At 34.3% G+C, this 21,178-nt stretch overlaps 1 protein-coding gene across 1 annotated transcript in view; it reads right to left on the bottom strand.

Moving 5' to 3' along the window:
• LOC142227624 (odorant receptor 74a-like) overlaps window positions 1-15,549 on the bottom strand; it is a 19,372-nt gene extending 3,823 nt beyond the window's left edge. Inside the window, exons 1-5 of the mRNA XM_075298102.1 lie at window positions 15,519-15,549; window positions 14,958-15,288; window positions 10,455-10,848; window positions 9,412-9,525; window positions 9,236-9,331 (exon numbers count right to left, since the gene is read on the bottom strand). Of these exons, the coding sequence (XP_075154217.1) occupies window positions 9,236-9,331; window positions 9,412-9,525; window positions 10,455-10,848; window positions 14,958-15,288; window positions 15,519-15,549 (966 nt within the window). The remainder of the gene's footprint in view (window positions 1-9,235; window positions 9,332-9,411; window positions 9,526-10,454; window positions 10,849-14,957; window positions 15,289-15,518) is intronic.
• Between the last annotated feature and the right edge of the window lie 5,629 nt (window positions 15,550-21,178).

Here is a 21,178-nt window from a genome sequence, read left to right as displayed (position 1 = left end):
ATATATATATATATATAAATAATATATATATATATATATATATATATATAAATATATATATATATATATATATATATATATATATATATATATATATATATATATATATATATAATATATATATATATATATATATATATATATATATCGTTACCTTAATATACAAAGGCCCCAACTCATAATTTTTCAAAATCGCGTTTTTTTGTCGATTCTGACAGAACACCATCCGATACACCTTCCATAAAAAATTTACGGAGATATGTTGAAAAATAGCGAAGTTATAAGTTAATAATGTAAAGCCCTAACTCATATCCACACAATATGTACAAAAAAAGCCCTAACTCATTTATTACTGCAAAAACACATAGCAGACATAGATTTTCCGATTTTGTTCTTATTGCTTTTGTGTTATGTATGTCTGTGAGCGGTTATTGCGGTTAAATAAATAGTGAAAAAATAATACATAGAAAAAACTATGGATCTTGTCACCGAAAATTCTGCAGACAAATCAAATGTTGTGGAACGCATTAGAGGAATTGTTCCGAGGCAATCAGAATGGAAGCAAAATGTTAATAAAATTAATCGGATGAAAAGTAAAGAATATTCTGGAATATCAGACAATCGTTTCTGCCAAAAGCCTCCAAGACAGCAAGGTGCAACTTGCACATCAAATTTTTGCGAAAGAAGTGCTTTAAGGCATTGTTCGAAGTTAAGGGAGTCTACGCGAAAAGAAATTTTTAAATCGTTTTGGGAGATGTCGTGGGAGCAAAAGCTTTGGAGCTGAAAAAACAAATTTTGTCAGAAAATTCAACACGTACGCAATCCAAATCATTTTTCTTAAGACAGAATTCTACCCGATTGCAAGTGTGCCGGCCAATGTTTCTTTCAACATTAGGATTGAAAGAAAAAATGCTTCGAAATTGGATTCGCTCTGGTGAAAAACACGGCACGATAATCAGTCCCGAGAGCACTCAAATTCTTCCATACAATCTAAAATATATTCCGACAATGACAAACGCAATAAGGAAAGACGAGGATTTCTTCAAAAATGGCAAGATGAGTTGCCGAAAATGGAATCGCATTACTGTAGAAAGAGATCGAAGAAGTTATATTTTGAACATCCATTTGCGTCACAAGAAGAGATTTATAAGCTCAGGATATATATATATATATATATATATATATATATATATATATATATATATATATATATATATATATATATATATATATATATATATATATATATATATATATATATATATATATATATATATATATATATATATATATATATATATATATATATATATATATATATATATATATATATATTATAACAAAACAAAGACGCGCGACGACTTATAAATCTGCCCAACCTAGTCCACTTTATAGTAACAATATTGAACTATCCAAAAAGAAGTGGGACCATTTGCAAGACTTAAAAAATTTACTACCAAAAGACTGCCATCACTTCTATGAACAATTACCTTATAAAACCTAAGTTTATATTCTCTTAAAATATAAACTGTTTTACCAATTCTAACATTTGCTTTACTTAAATATGAATTGAAATATTATTTTGTTTTCTTTTAAGTTGTGCAAGAAAAAGCCCCAACTCATTTTTTCTCAAAAATTCAAACCCAAAAAGCCCTAAGTCATACAAATTAATTAAAAATGTAAATATTAAAACAATTATTATAATTTTGAATTTGTCTGGTGTTAATAATAAAAACTGCATTTAAAATTTTTTTGCATCTGGTGCGTTTCTTGTTTTATTAAGTTTTTTCCTCCTCCTGTAAACTTTGTTTTTCATGAGTTAGGGCCTTTGTATATTAAGGTAACGATATATATATATATATTCTTGATCAGGGAGAAATTCTAAGACGATAATAGCATGTCCGTCTGTCTGTTGTAATCACGCTACAGTCTTCAATAATCGCGATGTCAATTTGCCTGAAACTGGAAATCTAGAGGTATTCTAGGACCATAAAGAGGTGTGGCGAATATATTGAGTGTCGGTACAGTTTTTGATATAGCCCCCTTATAAACCGGGCCACGGATTTGGGGTCTAGATTCTAGAACTACAATTAAATGTGCTGAATACTGTGCGTATCCTTCCATGTTTTGGTATAGCCCCCATTACACCGAACTCCCGATTTAACTCCTAGGGTTTCTAGAAATTGTAGTTTTTATCCGATTTGCCACAAATTGCAAATATACTGGCATTTCGGTCCATTTGGTAATGCCTCCATATAGATTTCACTTATTGAGGGTATAGAAAGCGCACTGATCATGAAAATTGCCTGAAACTGAATGCAAAATTTCCAGATTTTACTTCTAGTAATCATTTAACTAATTAGAATGAAAATCTACAGATTTTAGATTTCAAATCAAGGCGTTATTTCATCATTTTCTTGCACACTTGCAAGAGATGTTTATGATTCCTCGAAAACTCAAACAAAAAAATATCGTTTCTAGAAGCCCAAGAAGTAAAATCGGGAGATTGGTCTATATGGGGGCTATATCAAAACATGGACCGAGACTCACCATTTTCGACACATCTCTTTATGGTCTTCGAACACCTCTAGATTTCTAATTTCAGGCAAATTTGATAAAAAACAAGTAAGTAAAGTAGAAAGTCGGGCGGGGCCGACTATATATACCTATATATACCCTAAACCACCGTTACAGAATTAGTACGGTTTACCCTACAAGGACAAAAAAGTTCCCTACTTTCCCATACATTCCCAAACAATTTTCCCTACTATATTTTTCGTTACAAAACAAAAATGGTTCTAAGTACTTTATTATCTTAAAACATGAATATGCAACGTATATAACTTAGAATATAAATTTGTATTACCACCACGGTTGCCACAGTTGGTAGAATTCTACCCAAATTAGTAATCTTTTTTGTTAAATCTCTATAAAAATAAAATTTTGGAAAAAGTTTCTATAAACAAATTTTTGTGAGAAATTTTTCTATAGAAATGAAATTTTGACAATAAATTCTATAGAAATAAAATTTTGAGAAAAAATTTCCACAGAAATAAAATTTTGAGAAAATTTTTTATAGAAATAATATTTTGAAAAAAAATGTCTATAGAAATACAATTTTGACAAAATTTTCTACAGGAATAAAGATTACCACACATTGTTAAAGATCAAGCCTTTCATCGTCTAGAGCCACCAAAATATAAAAATTATTACAAATTTGTTGAGTGAAAATGCCCTACATTGTGGCCCTATGTCCCTACAAGACGCTTATTATTAGAAAAACCCTACATATAGGGAATTTCCCCTACTTCTAGCAACACTGACTGTGTTGATATTGCACCTACGGAGTTAGTATGTCACTAATATTGAGCCCATTTTTAAAAAAGAGAAAATCGTTAAATTAGTGTGTGTAATAAATACAAATTTGTAAAAATCGAGCAATATTCTTATGTAAGAGCTACAAGTACGCATAAGTACGATCGGCTAGTACATCAAAATTTGAAATTTGAGTAACATTGGTAAATAAATAAGAGTACTATGGCCAAATTTGGGAAAATCGAGCGATGCATATATATGGAAGCTATATCTAAATCTGAACCAATTTGCATAATATTTTGCGGGTTTGATTAATACCACAAAAGGTTACCTCGTACAAGATTAGAGTAAGATCAGTTAAGAAATGAGGCCTGTATGGTCAAACATAAGGTTATTAGGGGCGAATTTTTCAAAAACGGGTGATACATATATGGGAGCTATATCTACATCTGAACCGATTTCGATGAAATTTTGCACATATAGTTAGTACTATAGAGGACTGGATCTAGCCAACTTTTAGTAAGATCGGTTAATAAATAAGGGTTCTATGGCAAAATTTGTGAAAATCGGGCTATACATATATATGGGAGCTATATCTAAATCTGAACCGATTTCGATGATTTTTTGCACATATAGTTAGTGCTATAGAAGACTACATTTAGCCAAATTTGGGTAAGATCGGTTGATAAATAAGAGTTTTATGACCAAATTTAGAAAAATCTGGCGGTACATATATATGGGAGCTATAGCTAAATCTGAACCGATTTCGATGATTTTTTGCACATATAGTTAGTGCTATAGAAGATTATATTTAGCCAACTTTGAGTAAGATCGGTTGATAAATAAAGGTTTTGTGGCCAAATTTGGGAAAATCGGGTGATACATATATATGAGAGCTATATCTAAATCTGAACCGATTTGGATGAAATTTTGCAGACTTGAAGGGCGATGGAAAAGATTACCTTTTGCCAAATTTGGTGACGATCTGTTTGAAAAAACGCGCAACGTGACCCCATTTGTCGAAATCGGGCGATACATATATATGGGAGCTATATCTAAATTTGATCCGATTTCTACCAAATTCAATAGCGTTCGCCCTTGTGCCCAAAAAACTCCCTGTACCAAATTTCATCAAAATCGGTTAATAATTGCGACCGGAATCCTGTGAACAACAAATACATGGACGGACGGACGGACACCAAGCGCTAGATTGACTCAGGAGGTGATTCTGAGTCGATCGGTATATATTTTATGGGGTCTAAAATCAATATTTCTGGTAGGCACATTTTTTAACTTTGTCATTCCGTTTGTAACACATCGAAATATTGCTCTAAGACCCCATAAAGTATATATATTCTGGGTCGTGGTGAAATTCGTCCGTCCGTCCGTCTGTTGAGATCACCCTAACTTCCGAACGAAACAAGCTATCGACTTGAAACTAGTCAAAAGTAGTTGTTATTTATGTAGGTCGGATGGTATTGTAAATGGGCCATATCGGTCCATAATTATATATAGCCCCCATATAAACCGATCCCCCGATTTGGTTTGCGGAGCCTCTAAGAGAAGCAAATTTTATCCAATCGGGCTGAAATTTGGTTCATGATGTTAGTACATGGTCGCTAATGACCATACAAAAATTGGTCCACTTCGGTCCATAAGTATATAGAGCCCCCATATAAACCGATTACCAGATTTGACCTCCGAAGCCCCTTGGAAGAGCAATATTCAACATATTCGATTGAAATTTTGTACGTGACTAACAGTATATGGTATCCAACAACCATGCAGGAATTGGTTCATATCAGTCCATAATTACATATAGCCCCCATATAAACCGATCCGCAGATTTGACCTACGGTGCCTTTTGGAGAAGTAAAATTCATCCGATCTGGTTGAAATTTGGTATGTGGTGATCGTATATGATATTTAACAACCATGCCAAAAGTGGTCCATATCACTCCATAATCATATATAGCCCCCATATAAACCGATCCCGAGATTTGGTTTTGGAGCCACTTGGAGGAGCAAATTTCATCCGAGTCAGTTGAAATTTGGTACATTGTGCTAGTATATGGCCGTTAACAACCATGCCTAACTAGGTCCATATCGGTCTATAGTTATATATAGCCCTCAGATAAATCGATCTCCAATCACATAAAAATTGGTCCATATCAAGTTCATAATTGTATATAGCCTCCATATAAGCGACCACCATATTTCAATTCTGGCGGTCTACGTACCGTGCAAAAGTCCATATCGATTCGTAATTATTTGTAGAATTACCTATACATACCTTTTTTGTCTAGTATATAACACGTGTGGACTAACTCACAATTTAGAAAACGATGTTAAGAAGTTTCAAGATAACACAACCCAAGTAATTCGATTGTGGATGACAGTCTTTCGTAGAAGTTTCTACGCAATCCAAGGTGGAGGGTACATAAGATTCGGCCTGGCCGAACTTACGACCGTATATACTTGTTATGGTCCTAGAATACCTCTAGATTTCCAATTTCAGGCAATTTGGATAAAAACTACGGTTTCTATAAGCCCAAGACCCCAAATCGGGGGATCGGTTTATATGGGAACCATATCAAAACCTGGACCGATATAGCCCATCTTCGAACTTGGCCTGCGTGTAGACAAAAGACGATTCTGTGCCAAATTTCATGACGATAGATCCTTTTGTCCATTTATCGAAATCGGGCGATACATATATATGGGAGCTATATCTAATTTTTTTCCGATTTCTTCCAAAATTCAATAGCTTTCGTCCTTGTGCCCAAAAAACACCCTGTACCAAATTTCATCAAAATCGGTTACAAATTGCGATCGGAATCCTATGAACAACAAATAAATTAACAGACGGACGGACTAGATCGACTTGGGAGGTGATTCTGAGTCGATTGGTTTATATTTTATGGGGTCTAAAATCAATATTTGTGGTAGGTATATTTTTCGCAGATCAAAGTTATTATACCCTGACCACTAAGTGGTTTAGGGTATAAAAAACGAATTAACTAACCCATCCGATATTTTCCAACGGACACCAACGCTTCGACGGTTATCAAAATCCAAAATACGATATGGCTGAAGATTAGGTTAGGTTTTAGTGTCAGCCCGACTAAGTTTCAGGCTCACTGAAACTTCTCAATTATTTCCTTCTGTTGAACCAACCAGATTGTTCCAAAAACTTTAACAGACTGCTTAAGTTAACGTTTTCCTGGTCCGCCAGTAATCTAAAGCTATATGTCCCTAAAATTTGCTTACGCCTTATGCGCTTTACAGGCTATCAGTTATTCCGGACGGAATGTCGGTGTTTTTAAAAAATCTTACAGTGTGTCGAATAGATACGACTTGTCGGCGATGACTAAATAATCGGTAAATGTGTTATCGATCCCATAAACATGCAGCGGTATCGATTATGCCTTCGGACTTAACTTATAATGTGCACAATGTTCGACGCGAGCACTGTCGTCCGGAATAACTGATAGGCTGTAAAGCGCATTACACAAAATGCAGGACCCTCACACAAGAGGTGTTTATTTGATTCCTTTTCCTCCGCATCTTGACAGATCATACAATATTCATTATACTACGCGCCAATAGTTTTTGCAAAATCGCCTTTCAGGTAGCGACCCGTTATAGCAGATATCAGGAGAGATATCTGACGTCTCGAGAACACTAGCATAACTAGTGTGCGGTTTAAGTTTAAACGGGGCCATATTTGCTTGGTGTGGTTACAATCCTTGCAATTTTCCCATCGAACATTTGCCATCATAACAGCCAGAGGCATACCAACAGATTCTAGTTCCCTTGGAATAGGGAAGGTAGTCCCTAGCCTTGCTAACTCATCCGCTTCGCAGTTCCCCGGTATGTTGCTATGGCCTGGCACCCATATTAGGTGCATATTGTGCTGCTCAGCCATCTCATTGAGAGATTTGCGTCAGCCGATGGCCGTTTTCGAGTTAAGGAACAAAGAGTCCAAGTATTTTATTGCAGTTTGACTGTCTGAGTATAAAGGGTAATACGGTCAAAATTTGGTCAATATAAACTTGACGTATTTCTTTAAATTTTGCATTTAAAAAACCTTAACACCCCTCATTTTGAAAGTGTGTGTGTGTAGAATGTTGCTCCTATTTTGATTTTGGAATTCACTCTTCAGTTGTCAAAATGCCGTCCAAGCAAGAAAAGCAGCGTATCAAAATTTTGCTCGCGCATCGCGAAAATCCGAGCTACTCGCACGCAAGCTGGCAAAATCGCTAAAAGTTGCCAAATCAACCGTTACAAATGTAATTAAAGTGTTTGGGGAACGTTTGTCGACAGCCAGTAAGTCTGGATCGGAGGGAAATCGAAAACCGGAGGCCGCTGAGACGACAAAGAGAGTTGCCGGTAGTTTCAAGCGAAACCCTAACCTCTCTCTCCGAGATGCCGCAAATAAGCTGGGTGTATCGTCTACAACCGTGCATCGAGCCAAAAAACGAGCCGGACTATCGACTTACAAGAAGGTAGTGACTCCAAATCACGATGATAAACAAAATACGACGGCCAAAGCGCGATCCCGGAGGCTGTACATGACAATGCTGACGAAGTTTGACTGCGTGGTAATGGACGACGAAACCTACGTCAAAGCCGACTACAAGCAGCTTCCGGGACAGGAGTTTTATACGGCAAAAGGAGGGGAAAGGTAGCAGATATTTTCAAGCACATAAAACTGTCAAAGTTCGCAAAGAAATATCTGGTTTGGCAAGCCATCTGTACCTGTGGCTTGAAAAGCAGCATTTTCATAGCTTCCGGGACTGCTGCCTTTCCTGAAGAAACACGGTTGTTCCGTACTGTTTTGGCCGGATTTGGCATCTTGCCATTACGGTACAAAGGCCATGGAGTGGTACGCCGCCAACAACGTGCAGGTGGTTCCCAAGGACAAGAACCCTCCCAACACGCCAGAGCTCCGCCCAATTGGGAAATACTGGGCTATTGTCAAGCGGAACCTAAAGAAGATCCAAAAAACTGCTAAGGACGAGCAGCAGTACAAGGCAAACTGGCTTTCTGCGGCGAAGAAGGTGGACAAGGTGGCTGTACAAAATCTGATGGCAGGTGTCAAGCGTGAGGCCCGGCAATTCGGAATTGGAAAAGCGAAAGCCTAACTGAATATTTTTCCTGATTTTTATACTAATTGAACTTGAAAAAGAAATTTAGTTTGATTTTTTAAATAAACGATTTCACCGATTTACACACGTTTTCCCTTGACCAAATTTTGACCGTATCACCCTTTATATTAATGCCAACATTTGTTGGAACATTACTTCTCAGCCAATTCGCCACCTCTCTTATTGCTAGTATTTCAGCCTGAAAAACACTACAGCGATTAGGTAATCTTTTCGCTATTCGAAGTTCCAGATCTTTAGAATATACTCCGAAACCCACTTGTCCATCCAATTTGGAGCCATCAATGTAGAAATCTATATATCGTTTATTCCCTGGGGCCTGTGTGTACCACGCCTCACTGTTGGGAATTAGAGTTTCAAACTTTTTGTCGAAAAGTGGTCTCGCCAAAGTGTAATCTACTACGTTAGGCACATCTGGCATTATTTGGAAGACCGAACTGTGGCCGTACCTTTTTTCCAACCACAACGATAGCTCGCGCAACCGCACAGCAGCTGACTGTTTGGCCAAAATGTCTAAAGGCAATAGATGCAGCATGACATTAAGGGAATTTGTTCCTGTCTTACTGAATGCGCCAAAGATACACAAGCACGCCATACGCTGAACTTTGTCTAAACTTGTCGGCTGCTGAAGTGCCGACCACCAGAATGTTTGACCAAAATACGATCTGGCTCAAATTTTGACAACCATGGTGGTTGGCATGCCCGCCTTGTATACAAATTGTCATGGATTGTATTTTGCCTCACTTACTTACAATTGTTCCAATCGTGCTACCCATTTCTCCATAGGCTAGAATTTCTTGAATTTTAGCCGATGCCCAAAGCATATATCCAAAACTAGTCATAGGACTCTAAACAAAAAACAAACCAAAAATTAATAAGCAAATGCCCAGTGCAATATTATTTCACCCGCATTATTATAATTACTCACCGTATAAATTTTAAAAACCAAAGCACACAATGTTATGGCCATAAAGGAGAACGATATGAATAATTGAAATGAAAATTCATTTTGAATTTCTTGGGCAAATTGATTTAATTTGACATTTTCCTCTACACGCAAAGAAAAAAAACGTTTGGAAAACGTGTACCGAAAACGTTTTTCTTTTGTTAGAGTTTTTTGAATTGCTTCGAAAATTTTAAACTTTTATCACCAAAAAAATTCGTTTGTTACAAAGTTTTTATTTGTTCAATAAAAAAAGTTATTTTTGAAACAACAACAGAGTCCATTTCGTTTATATCAAACACTGTTCTTTTCTGACTTTTGGTCTTTAATAAAACACATTTTACAGTTCAAAATTTAATATAGTACAATGTAATGTTGAACATTTTTTTCGGAATCTTCCGAACATATGTAGAATGTATGTAAAAAAAAAAAAAAAAAAAAAAAAACTTTGGTCGAAGCAGGGATCGAACCCACGACCCTTGGCATGAGAGTCAGACGTAGCAACCACTGCTCCACGGTGCCAAACTAAATGTTTGTTTCTGTTAAATAAACTTTGTTTATTCGGTTCGTGGGCGCCGCAAGCTATGCTATATAAATATAACTTATATGGATATTTATCTATTGATGACCATAACAGGTACATAGCTCAGTGGTTAGAGTGTTGGCTTACAAAGTGCATGGTCCGCGGTTCGATTCTCCGTCCAGGCGAAAGGTAAAAAAATTTTAAAAATTTATAAAATCGTATAATTTCTTCTACATTGTTTGTATTACAGAAAAAGGTGCTCAGAACTAAAAATCTTCGTGGAAGTGAGAAAGATGTGAGGGAAAATGCAATTAGCCAGAAAAAAATTTTTTTGAGTTAGTCTTTATGAAATTGTTTTTACATCCTGGAAAAGAATAAACGTTTATCACAAAAAGTATATACTTTTCTTCCAAATACACTTCCTTACAGCGAAAAGCAAATGAGAAACGAACTTTGTTTGTCTAAAATTTCGTTTGGGAGGAAAGAATTATTTTTTTGCGTGTACAGTCTCCACCACAATTTGACGAAATTTCCCAACAATATCCCCTTGATTTTCTTTTAAAATTTCTTCAACTTTCTTTTGGACACGTTTCTTCATCAAATGATAACGTCCATTCAAATGGAATATTTGACATCCGACCACATTGGCCTGACCATATACGATCGTGGTGGTGAGGAAACCAATCCAAACATTACTTACAAGCATTGGAACATAAATGTAAGTGGGTGTAAAATCAAACGTTGGTATCATATAATACAAAAGTTCTCGACTTTCTGTGTAGAGAAGATAAATCAATTTAATCACATACGATACCCAAGTGCAAAAATAGAAAAATGAGAAAACCATTATGGGATATTGTTGACGATGAATATATTTGAATTCTTTGGGATGTACGGATCTGAAAGAAGGGAAAAACATCAGAAATTTATGAAACAAAAACTATGAAATACTTGGTAATTAGTGAATTATTTTAATAAAATTTTTAATTTGATTTTTTTTTATAATTATTTTTAACTAATTTATAATTGTACAAAGGTAGGCTAGGAAATTTTTCACCAATTAGTTAATGATTTTATATTGCCCCTAATCTGTGTTCATCACCGATTTGGACAATATAAATGGTTCAGAGACGTATTGATAATTTACCACGTATTCTAGCTCGCTAGCTAGTATGACAAAAATTGTAATTTTTTCTGTCTTTAAAGTTTTACTCATATTCAACAGTAGAGTCTATTTTTCATTTTGTTTTGTTTTGTTATAAAAACTTTTCAAAAATGTATGGGGGATTTGTAAGCACTCAAAAAATTTTACTTGAATCCAAAGATTTTGACGTTGTCATAAGGATTTTGGTATTGATTACTAGCCAAAGATGACGCTTCTTTAAAATAAAGACGTTTTTGAGAACCTATATATATTTAAATCTAGGATCAATCATATTAAAATTAGGATACAGATCTCATTTACGGAATTTCATTTATCTTTTTGCGGTATATTAATAAAGCTAATCTTGTACAAACAAACGACAGTTTAAAAATTTAAATTATAGGTGATACTTCAAAATAAAAGAGGTTTTTTAAATTAAAAAAAAAAAAAAAAAAACAAACAAACAAAAAACTTTATACCAAAGATACAAAATCCTCAACATAAGTCTAAGCCTTCATTTGAAGAGTTTTTATCTTAAATCTAATGATACCATATTTCAGTTAATTTGAGGACGATTTCTATAAATCAAAAATGGGTATATGACTTTGAAAATTTCCAAAAATTTTTGTCCTAAAATTAATAATTCTTTTTTTAAATAAATATTGTAAACTTTATTTATTTTAAATAAATTTGTCCTTAATGTTATGTAAATTGCACGTCCTAAAATTATGGTTGCATAATTTTTAATACCACGTAAATATTTTCTTTCATTGTGAGAAACTTTTATTTAAATTGGGGTTTTTTGGTGACGAAAGCAAGAACCAAAAAAAGGCTGACAACATTGTTGTTAACCTCTGCCAGCCAAAGCATACACGATATTAAAGATTACGCATCCTAAATTTTAGGATGCGCAATGTATACAATATTAAGGACAAATTTCTTTAAAATAAAAAAAATACTTAAAAGAAAGTTTATAATTTACTTGATATTAAAGATTACGCAACCTAAATTTTAGGATGCTCAATTTACACACTATTTTGACAAATATCTTTAAAAGCAAATTTCATCCGATCCGACTGAAATGTGGTACATGATGTTGGTATATGGTGTCTAACAACCATGCAAAAATTGGTTCACATCGGTTCATAATTATATATAGTCCCTATATAAACCGATCCCCAGATTTGGCTTCCGGAGCCTCTAAGAGAAGCAAATTTCATCCGATCCGGCTGAAATTTGGAACATTGTATTGGTATATAGTCTCTAACCACCATGCAAAAATTGGTTCACATCGGTTCATAACCTATATAGCCCCCATATAAACCGATCCCCAGATTTGGCTTGCGGATCCTCTAAGAGAAGCAAATTTCATCCGATTCGGTTGAAATTTGGTACGTGGTGTTAGTATATGGTCCCTAACAAGTATGTCCGAATTGGTCCATATCAGTCCATAATTATATATAGCCCCCATATAAACCGATCCCCAGTTTTGACCTCCGGAGCCTTTTGGTGGAGCAAAATTCATACGATTCGGTTGAAATTTGGTACGTGTTGTTAACATATGGTATCTAACAATCATACCAGAATTGGATCATATCGGTCCATAATTATATATAGCCCTTATATAAACCGATCCCCAGATTTGACCTCCAGAGCCTTTTGGTGGAGCAAAATTCATACGATCCGGTTGAAATTCTGTATATTTCGCTAGTGTATGGCCGATAACAACCATGCCAAAATTGGTCCGTATCGATTTATATTATATATAGCTCCCAAATAAACCGATCCCCAACCACAGAAAAATCACGATTGCCACTCGAGCCAAAAATAATCTACCAAAATTTGATTGCCTAGAAAATTTTGTCAAAATATAATTTCTATACAAAATTTTGGCAAAAATTTATGTCTATACAAAATTTTATGAGAATTTTATTTCTGTAGAAATTGTTTTTCAAAATGTTATTTCTATAGAACATTTATAAAGCATTTCATAGTTGGAGAGGAATATTTTGTAAAATCTTCCAAAACATCTAGAATTCTACCAATCCACAGTGGGCAAAATGTCAGATTTTTGACGCATTAAATCAACGGAAGCACCTAGAGCTCTGAAATTTTGTACATTTTCCACTGAGGATGCGAATGAAGTATAATCAAATTTTTGAACCGATCTGCCCACTGCCACGCCCACTTTCAAATGAAGAGCGTATTTCAATCCAAAGGAAGCGCCTATAGCTCTGAATGTACCACTGGGAATGAGAATAAAATATGATAAAAATTTTGGTCCGATCCACCCACTGCTACGACCACTTTCAAATGAAGGGCGTATTTCAACCCAAATTAAGGGACTAGAGCTCTGAAATGTCGTACATGTACCACTGGGGATGAGAATAAAGTATGATCAACATTTCGGACCGATCCGCCCACTTCCACGCCCACTTTCTAATGGAGGATGTATCTCAACCACTTTTATCATACACCAAATTAAATATATCAATATGTACTAACATTGGAATCTGAAAATCTAGATTAGAACTGATGCACACGTTACTCCATCTTGATCACTACCTTAGAGTGTATATGATTTCAACAATTTTAGTTCAATTTAAATTTAGTTCAACACTCACATTTTAACTAACAGTTTTGAATACCATTATTTCTGCGGCACTATGTAGAAATCGTTAAAAAATATCCAACCCTGTAGGGGTTTGTAGAAAAAAAAAAACATTTTTATGTTCCCAGTCCAAAAATAACATTTTGTTCTTGAAACACGTTTGAAGTGATCATATTACTTCTGTACGTGTCACTACCTTTGACACTCTTCTATATGTACCCAGCATAAAAAGCGTCGCCAAAAAAGTAATGAAAATCTTCTTTTTGGATCCGGTAGTGGTGCAAAATTGACACAGAACCGATGACTTTAACATGGGCTTGTCATAGGACGAAGTCCTCCATTTCAACAGCCGTTGCACTGAATTTGCATCACTTCTTTAGGTGTGATCCGACGACGAAGTTGCGTCTTTAGCTCGGAATCAATACCAAAATCCTTAAGGGAGGGTCAAAATCTTTGGATCAAAGTAACAATACATACTGGGATCTGCAATCGTTCTACGGGTGTTTATTACTCGTAATTCGGTGTATTTTTGACCCAAATTGAGATGCTTAACATATGTCCCCGAAAATCCCCTATTTTTTCCGAAACACGTATACCCACTACACCCTCAAAAACAAATTGCTTCTGTAGCATATACGCCAAATACATTTTGCTTCAAGCGTATATATTTTCTGGATTGGTCCAAACAAAATATTGTTTGTATTGTTCTAATATATTATGCTTGACCTTAGGGCATATACTGGTAGAAAAAAATTTTAATGAAAATTTCTTTGTGTGGATATATTTTTAAGGCACCAATTGGTTACTTCCATTATTTTACTTGCAGCATACTCTCTAGGTCTCTCTTTCTAAACACATATATGTTATGTAGGCTATTTCTAAATTAATATACGTTTGTATCTAAGCATATTATATTTACAAACATTTTATGTCCCAATCATAATATGTTCTAATATATATGCCCCAAACATGTTATGCTAGTTTATGAACTTTTTATGCTTGCACTTAAAAATATTGTGTTAAAAAATTTGAGTTCCAAACATATAATCTTTACACCCAAACATATAAAAAGCAGTCTTTTTCGTTCGTGTATTTGGGTTTTGAGAAAAAATAGTGCTTCTGTTTTTATTTTTTTTGTAAATTGTAAAAAAATTCACATTCAATATTGTTGTCAATCTAAAAATTTTCCATAGGCTTCATAAAATAAAAAAAAAAACTAACAGCCTTTAGATATGAAAATTTTCAGAACTTACTCTTCAATGTAAATCTCTGCAAAGAATTTCTTCAGATGTCGTTTAAAGTTCTCCTTCGTCCAACCCATTGTAAAACATCGAATATGGATTTCGACTAATACCAAATACGTCGGTACACCAGCTAAAAAAGCATCCATATCGTTAAGATTTTGACGAAAATAACGGATTTCAGCTTCATTATAAAAAAGAAAAGATACAAATCCAAAAGCCCAAAAAAATCTATCGAAAGCACGACTAAACCATGAGGCATTGTCTTCTAAAGGCCAGCAGATATTATTGGTCAAACGAAACCACATTACAGGCCATGTAAGAGGGGCCACTTTGCCATTAGCTAAAAGGGGACGATATAACATTTTTTTGTTTGTATATTTTTTTAAATCTAAGAGCTAAAATGTTTTATTCTTAAGACAATATTTAAGACTGCGCTATAGTTATATGTAATTGGGCTACTTAAAAGGAACAATATTATTATTTTTTTGTTTTTTTGATTTTTAGTTTTGTTTACTTTGCCAAGTTTAAAATGTTTAACATAATTAAGTATATAATTTGAATCTCAATTACATTGAGTTGAGTTACATTGAGTCATTGACATTTATGGTAATATTGTTATTGGCCCCTTCATTACGTGACTATTTTTAAATCTAATTTAAAAAGAAATTTCGTTTGTTTATCAACTTAATTAGATACATGCATTTATTTATTTGGAAAGTTTTTAAAAACTGAAATAATTGTTAGGTACACTAAAAAAATCTATATATAAAATCTGAATTGTGTTTTTAGAGAAAAGCATAGAAATGATCATTGGCGTAGCTAGGGGGGTGCTGGGGGGGGCTATGCCCCCCCCAGAATAGTTCTTGCCCCCCCCCCAGAATAATCAAAGCTACAGTTGTTTTATATTTTAATTCAAGCTTTGCGATGTGTTTAATCCAATTAAGATTGTGGCAGAGAGAGTATGTTAAGCATATTTTTTAGTATTGATATTTACATTATCGTACATGTACCACTGGGGATGAGAATAAAGTATGATCAACATTTCGGACCGATCCGCCCACTTCCACGCCCACTTTCTAATGGAGGATGTATCTCAACCACTTTTATCATACACCAAATTAAATATATCAATATGTACTAACATTGGAATCTGAAAATCTAGATTAGAACTGATGCACACGTTACTCCATCTTGATCACTACCTTAGAGTGTATATGATTTCAACAATTTTAGTTCAATTTAAATTTAGTTCAACACTCACATTTTAACTAACAGTTTTGAATACCATTATTTCTGCGGCACTATGTAGAAATCGTTAAAAAATATCCAACCCTGTAGGGGTTTGTAGAAAAAAAAAAACATTTTTATGTTCCCAGTCCAAAAATAACATTTTGTTCTTGAAACACGTTTGAAGTGATCATATTACTTCTGTACGTGTCACTACCTTTGACACTCTTCTATATGTACCCAGCATAAAAAGCGTCGCCAAAAAAGTAATGAAAATCTTCTTTTTGGATCCGGTAGTGGTGCAAAATTGACACAGAACCGATGACTTTAACATGGGCTTGTCATAGGACGAAGTCCTCCATTTCAACAGCCGTTGCACTGAATTTGCATCACTTCTTTAGGTGTGATCCGACGACGAAGTTGCGTCTTTAGCTCGGAATCAATACCAAAATCCTTAAGGGAGGGTCAAAATCTTTGGATCAAAGTAACAATACATACTGGGATCTGCAATCGTTCTACGGGTGTTTATTACTCGTAATTCGGTGTATTTTTGACCCAAATTGAGATGCTTAACATATGTCCCCGAAAATCCCCTATTTTTTCCGAAACACGTATACCCACTACACCCTCAAAAACAAATTGCTTCTGTAGCATATACGCCAAATACATTTTGCTTCAAGCGTATATATTTTCTGGATTGGTCCAAACAAAATATTGTTTGTATTGTTCTAATATATTATGCTTGACCTTAGGGCATATACTGGTAGAAAAAAATTTTAATGAAAATTTCTTTGTGTGGATATATTTTTAAGGCACCAATTGGTTACTTCCATTATTTTACTTGCAGCATACTCTCTAGGTCTCTCTTTCTAAACACATATATGTTATGTAGGCTATTTCTAAATTAATATACGTTTGTATCTAAGCATATTATATTTACAAACATTTTATGTCCCAATCATAATATGTTCTAATATATATGCCCCAAACATGTTATGCTAGTTTATGAACTTTTTATGCTTGCACTTAAAAATATTGTGTTAAAAAATTTGAGTTCCAAACATATAATCTTTACACCCAAACATATAAAAAGCAGTCTTTTTCGTTCGTGTATTTGGGTTTTGAGAAAAAATAGTGCTTCTGTTTTTATTTTTTTTGTAAATTGTAAAAAAATTCACATTCAATATTGTTGTCAATCTAAAAATTTTCCATAGGCTTCATAAAATAAAAAAAAAAACTAACAGCCTTTAGATATGAAAATTTTCAGAACTTACTCTTCAATGTAAATCTCTGCAAAGAATTTCTTCAGATGTCGTTTAAAGTTCTCCTTCGTCCAACCCATTGTAAAACATCGAATATGGATTTCGACTAATACCAAATACGTCGGTACACCAGCTAAAAAAGCATCCATATCGTTAAGATTTTGACGAAAATAACGGATTTCAGCTTCATTATAAAAAAGAAAAGATACAAATCCAAAAGCCCAAAAAAATCTATCGAAAGCACGACTAAACCATGAGGCATTGTCTTCTAAAGGCCAGCAGATATTATTGGTCAAACGAAACCACATTACAGGCCATGTAAGAGGGGCCACTTTGCCATTAGCTAAAAGGGGACGATATAACATTTTTTTGTTTGTATATTTTTTTAAATCTAAGAGCTAAAATGTTTTATTCTTAAGACAATATTTAAGACTGCGCTATAGTTATATGTAATTGGGCTACTTAAAAGGAACAATATTATTATTTTTTTGTTTTTTTGATTTTTAGTTTTGTTTACTTTGCCAAGTTTAAAATGTTTAACATAATTAAGTATATAATTTGAATCTCAATTACATTGAGTTGAGTTACATTGAGTCATTGACATTTATGGTAATATTGTTATTGGCCCCTTCATTACGTGACTATTTTTAAATCTAATTTAAAAAGAAATTTCGTTTGTTTATCAACTTAATTAGATACATGCATTTATTTATTTGGAAAGTTTTTAAAAACTGAAATAATTGTTAGGTACACTAAAAAAATCTATATATAAAATCTGAATTGTGTTTTTAGAGAAAAGCATAGAAATGATCATTGGCGTAGCTAGGGGGGTGCTGGGGGGGGCTATGCCCCCCCCAGAATAGTTCTTGCCCCCCCCCCAGAATAATCAAAGCTACAGTTGTTTTATATTTTAATTCAAGCTTTGCGATGTGTTTAATCCAATTAAGATTGTGGCAGAGAGAGTATGTTAAGCATATTTTTTAGTATTGATATTTACATTACAACTAAAAACACGTAATAAAAACACTAAAAGGAAACTTGAGACTCACATTTTCAAAAATAGTCAATTTATAACTACGTTGATTAAAATCATACATCGTCACATGCCCAATTTACCATCTAAAATCGTCAAAATCACGAAAAATCCACAGAGTTGGTACCGCTGCTCTCGACAGTTGCTTCGTTGTATTCTGTTCTCAGAGAATTTTTAAAAACTAATCGAAGATAGACGTTTTATAATATTCAATTTATTTTTTGCCTTTTATTTAATTTTTTATTCTTAGTATTTTTTATACACGATGAATATGTTAAGTTTATGTTGTGCTTTATGAATTCTAGTCCTGTTTTAAAACACACATTTTAAATAAAATTTAAAATTCATATGTTTGTTGTCTTGAATTAAAAATAAATTACAAACAATATTTTTCAAACACATACTTAAAGCAATGCTTTTATTTTTTGTTATATTAAATAATGGTAAGTTGCTATTTGATTATTTATAGCGGTGTCGTGGAACCGGCTCCCACACACAATAAAATATTTTTTGTCTTCAACCATGAAATTAATTGATCTAATTAATTATACCCTTCACCACTACTGTGGTACAGGGTATAATAAGTTTGTGCATTTGTATATAACGCCAAGAAATAGTGGTTATAGACCCATCTTTTAGTATACCGATCGGGTAAGAATTAAAATCTGAGTCGATTTAGCGATGTCCGTCTGTCTGTCTGTCCGTCCGTCTGTATATGTAATTTTGTGCACAAAGTACAGCTCGCAATTTAAGTCCGATCGTCCTCAAATTTGGCATAGGGCCGTTTCTTGAGACAGAGACAATTGCTATTGGTTTTGGAAAAAATCGGTTCAGATTTAGATATAGCTGCCATATATAATTATCTACGATGTGGTCATAGTTAGCGTGTTTATCAACCGATTTTCTTGAAATACCGTACATCCAAATATTTAATGAATCTCGCAAATCTTCCAAAATATCACCCAAATCAGTTCAGATTTAGATATAGCTACCATATATATCTTTCGTCCGATTTAGACTCATATGACCACAGAGCCCAAAGTTTACTACCGATCTTCATGAAATTTTGCACAGAGGGTAGAATTGGCATTTTACCAATGCTTGGTACACTTGATTAAAATCGGTTCAAATTTAGATATAGCTCCCATATATATCTTTCGTCCGATTTGAACTTATATGGCCACAAAAGCCAGAGATTTGCCATGATTTGCTTCAAATTTTGCACAAGGGGTACGTTTAATAGTATCGTTAAGTGTGTCAAATTTTGTTAAAATCGGTTCAGATTTAGATATAGCTCCCATATATATCTCCCGTCCGATTTGCACTCATATGACCAGGGGGGCCAAAGTTATACTCCCATTTACCTGAAATTTCGCATAGATAGCAGAATTATTATTCTAACTATACATGTCAAATTTAGTCAAAATCGGTTCAGATTGTATATAGCTCCCATATATACGTACACCAGAGTTGGGGAAATATGGTCGACTGTTTCATATTTTAGACCCATTTTCAATGGGATTTTCCTCCAATTGACTGGATAGTTTCCACAGAGAATACAAATATGGCCAAAATTCTCACAGTTTACACAAAATTCAGTGATGATTTCCCCATATCTTAGCCATATCCTACACACTGCAATGCCAAAATTTCCATAGAACGGATGAGTTTTAAATAAGGGTCCAAGTCGCCCGACACATATCTTGGCGAGATCTAACCAATATCCTTGTAAAATCGCCACTGCTTAGTAGCAAAAATTGTAAATATTACTCTAATTGTCCTATATCTCGAATACATATGTATCGCCTGAAAAATCATAAATCTCTTTTGTACAATTGCATTAAAATTTCTCTCGCTTCATATTTCCCATATTTATACCCACCACCATAGAATGGTGACGGGGGTATAATAAGTTTGTCATTCCGTTTGTAACGCATCGAAATATCGATTTCCGACTATATAAAGTATATATATTCTTGATCAGGGAGAAATTCTAAGACGATATAACGATGTCCGTCTGTCCGTCTGTCTGTCTGTCTGTCTGTCTGTCTGTCTGTCTGTTGTAATCACGCTACAGTCTTCAATAATGAAGCAATCGTGCTGAAATTTTGCACAAACTCGTCTTTTGTCTGCAGGCAGGTCAAGTTCGAAGATGGGCTGTATCGGTCCAGGTTTTGATATAGTCCCCATATAAACCGACCTCCCGATTTGGGGTCTTGGGCTTATAGAAACCGTAGTTTTTATCCAATTTGCCTGAAATTTGAAATCTGGAGGTATTTTGTGACCGTAAAGAGGTGTGCCAAAAATGGTGAGTATCGGTCCACGTTTTGGTATAGCCCCCATATAGACCGATCTCCCGATTTTACTTCTTGGGCTTATAGAAACCGCAGTTTTTATTCAATTTACCTGAAATTGGAAATCTAGAGGTATTGTAGGACCACATATACGTGTGCCAAAAATTGTGAGTATCGGTCCATATTTTGGTATAGCCCCCATATAAACCGATCGCCCGATTTTACTTCTTGGGCTTATAGAAACCGCAGTTTTTATTCAATTTACCTGAAAATGGAAATCTAGAGGTATTGTAGGACCACAAATACGTGTGCCAAAAATTATGAGTATCGGTCCATATTTTGGTATAGCCCCCATAAAGACCCATCTCCCGATTTTACTTCTTTGGCTTATAGAAATCGCAGTTTTTATTCAAT

This window comes from Haematobia irritans, chromosome 2 (assembly GCF_050003625.1).
Source record: "Haematobia irritans isolate KBUSLIRL chromosome 2, ASM5000362v1, whole genome shotgun sequence".
Lineage (NCBI taxonomy): Eukaryota > Metazoa > Arthropoda > Insecta > Diptera > Muscidae > Haematobia > Haematobia irritans.
This window is presented reverse-complemented; position numbering and strand designations above follow the sequence as displayed.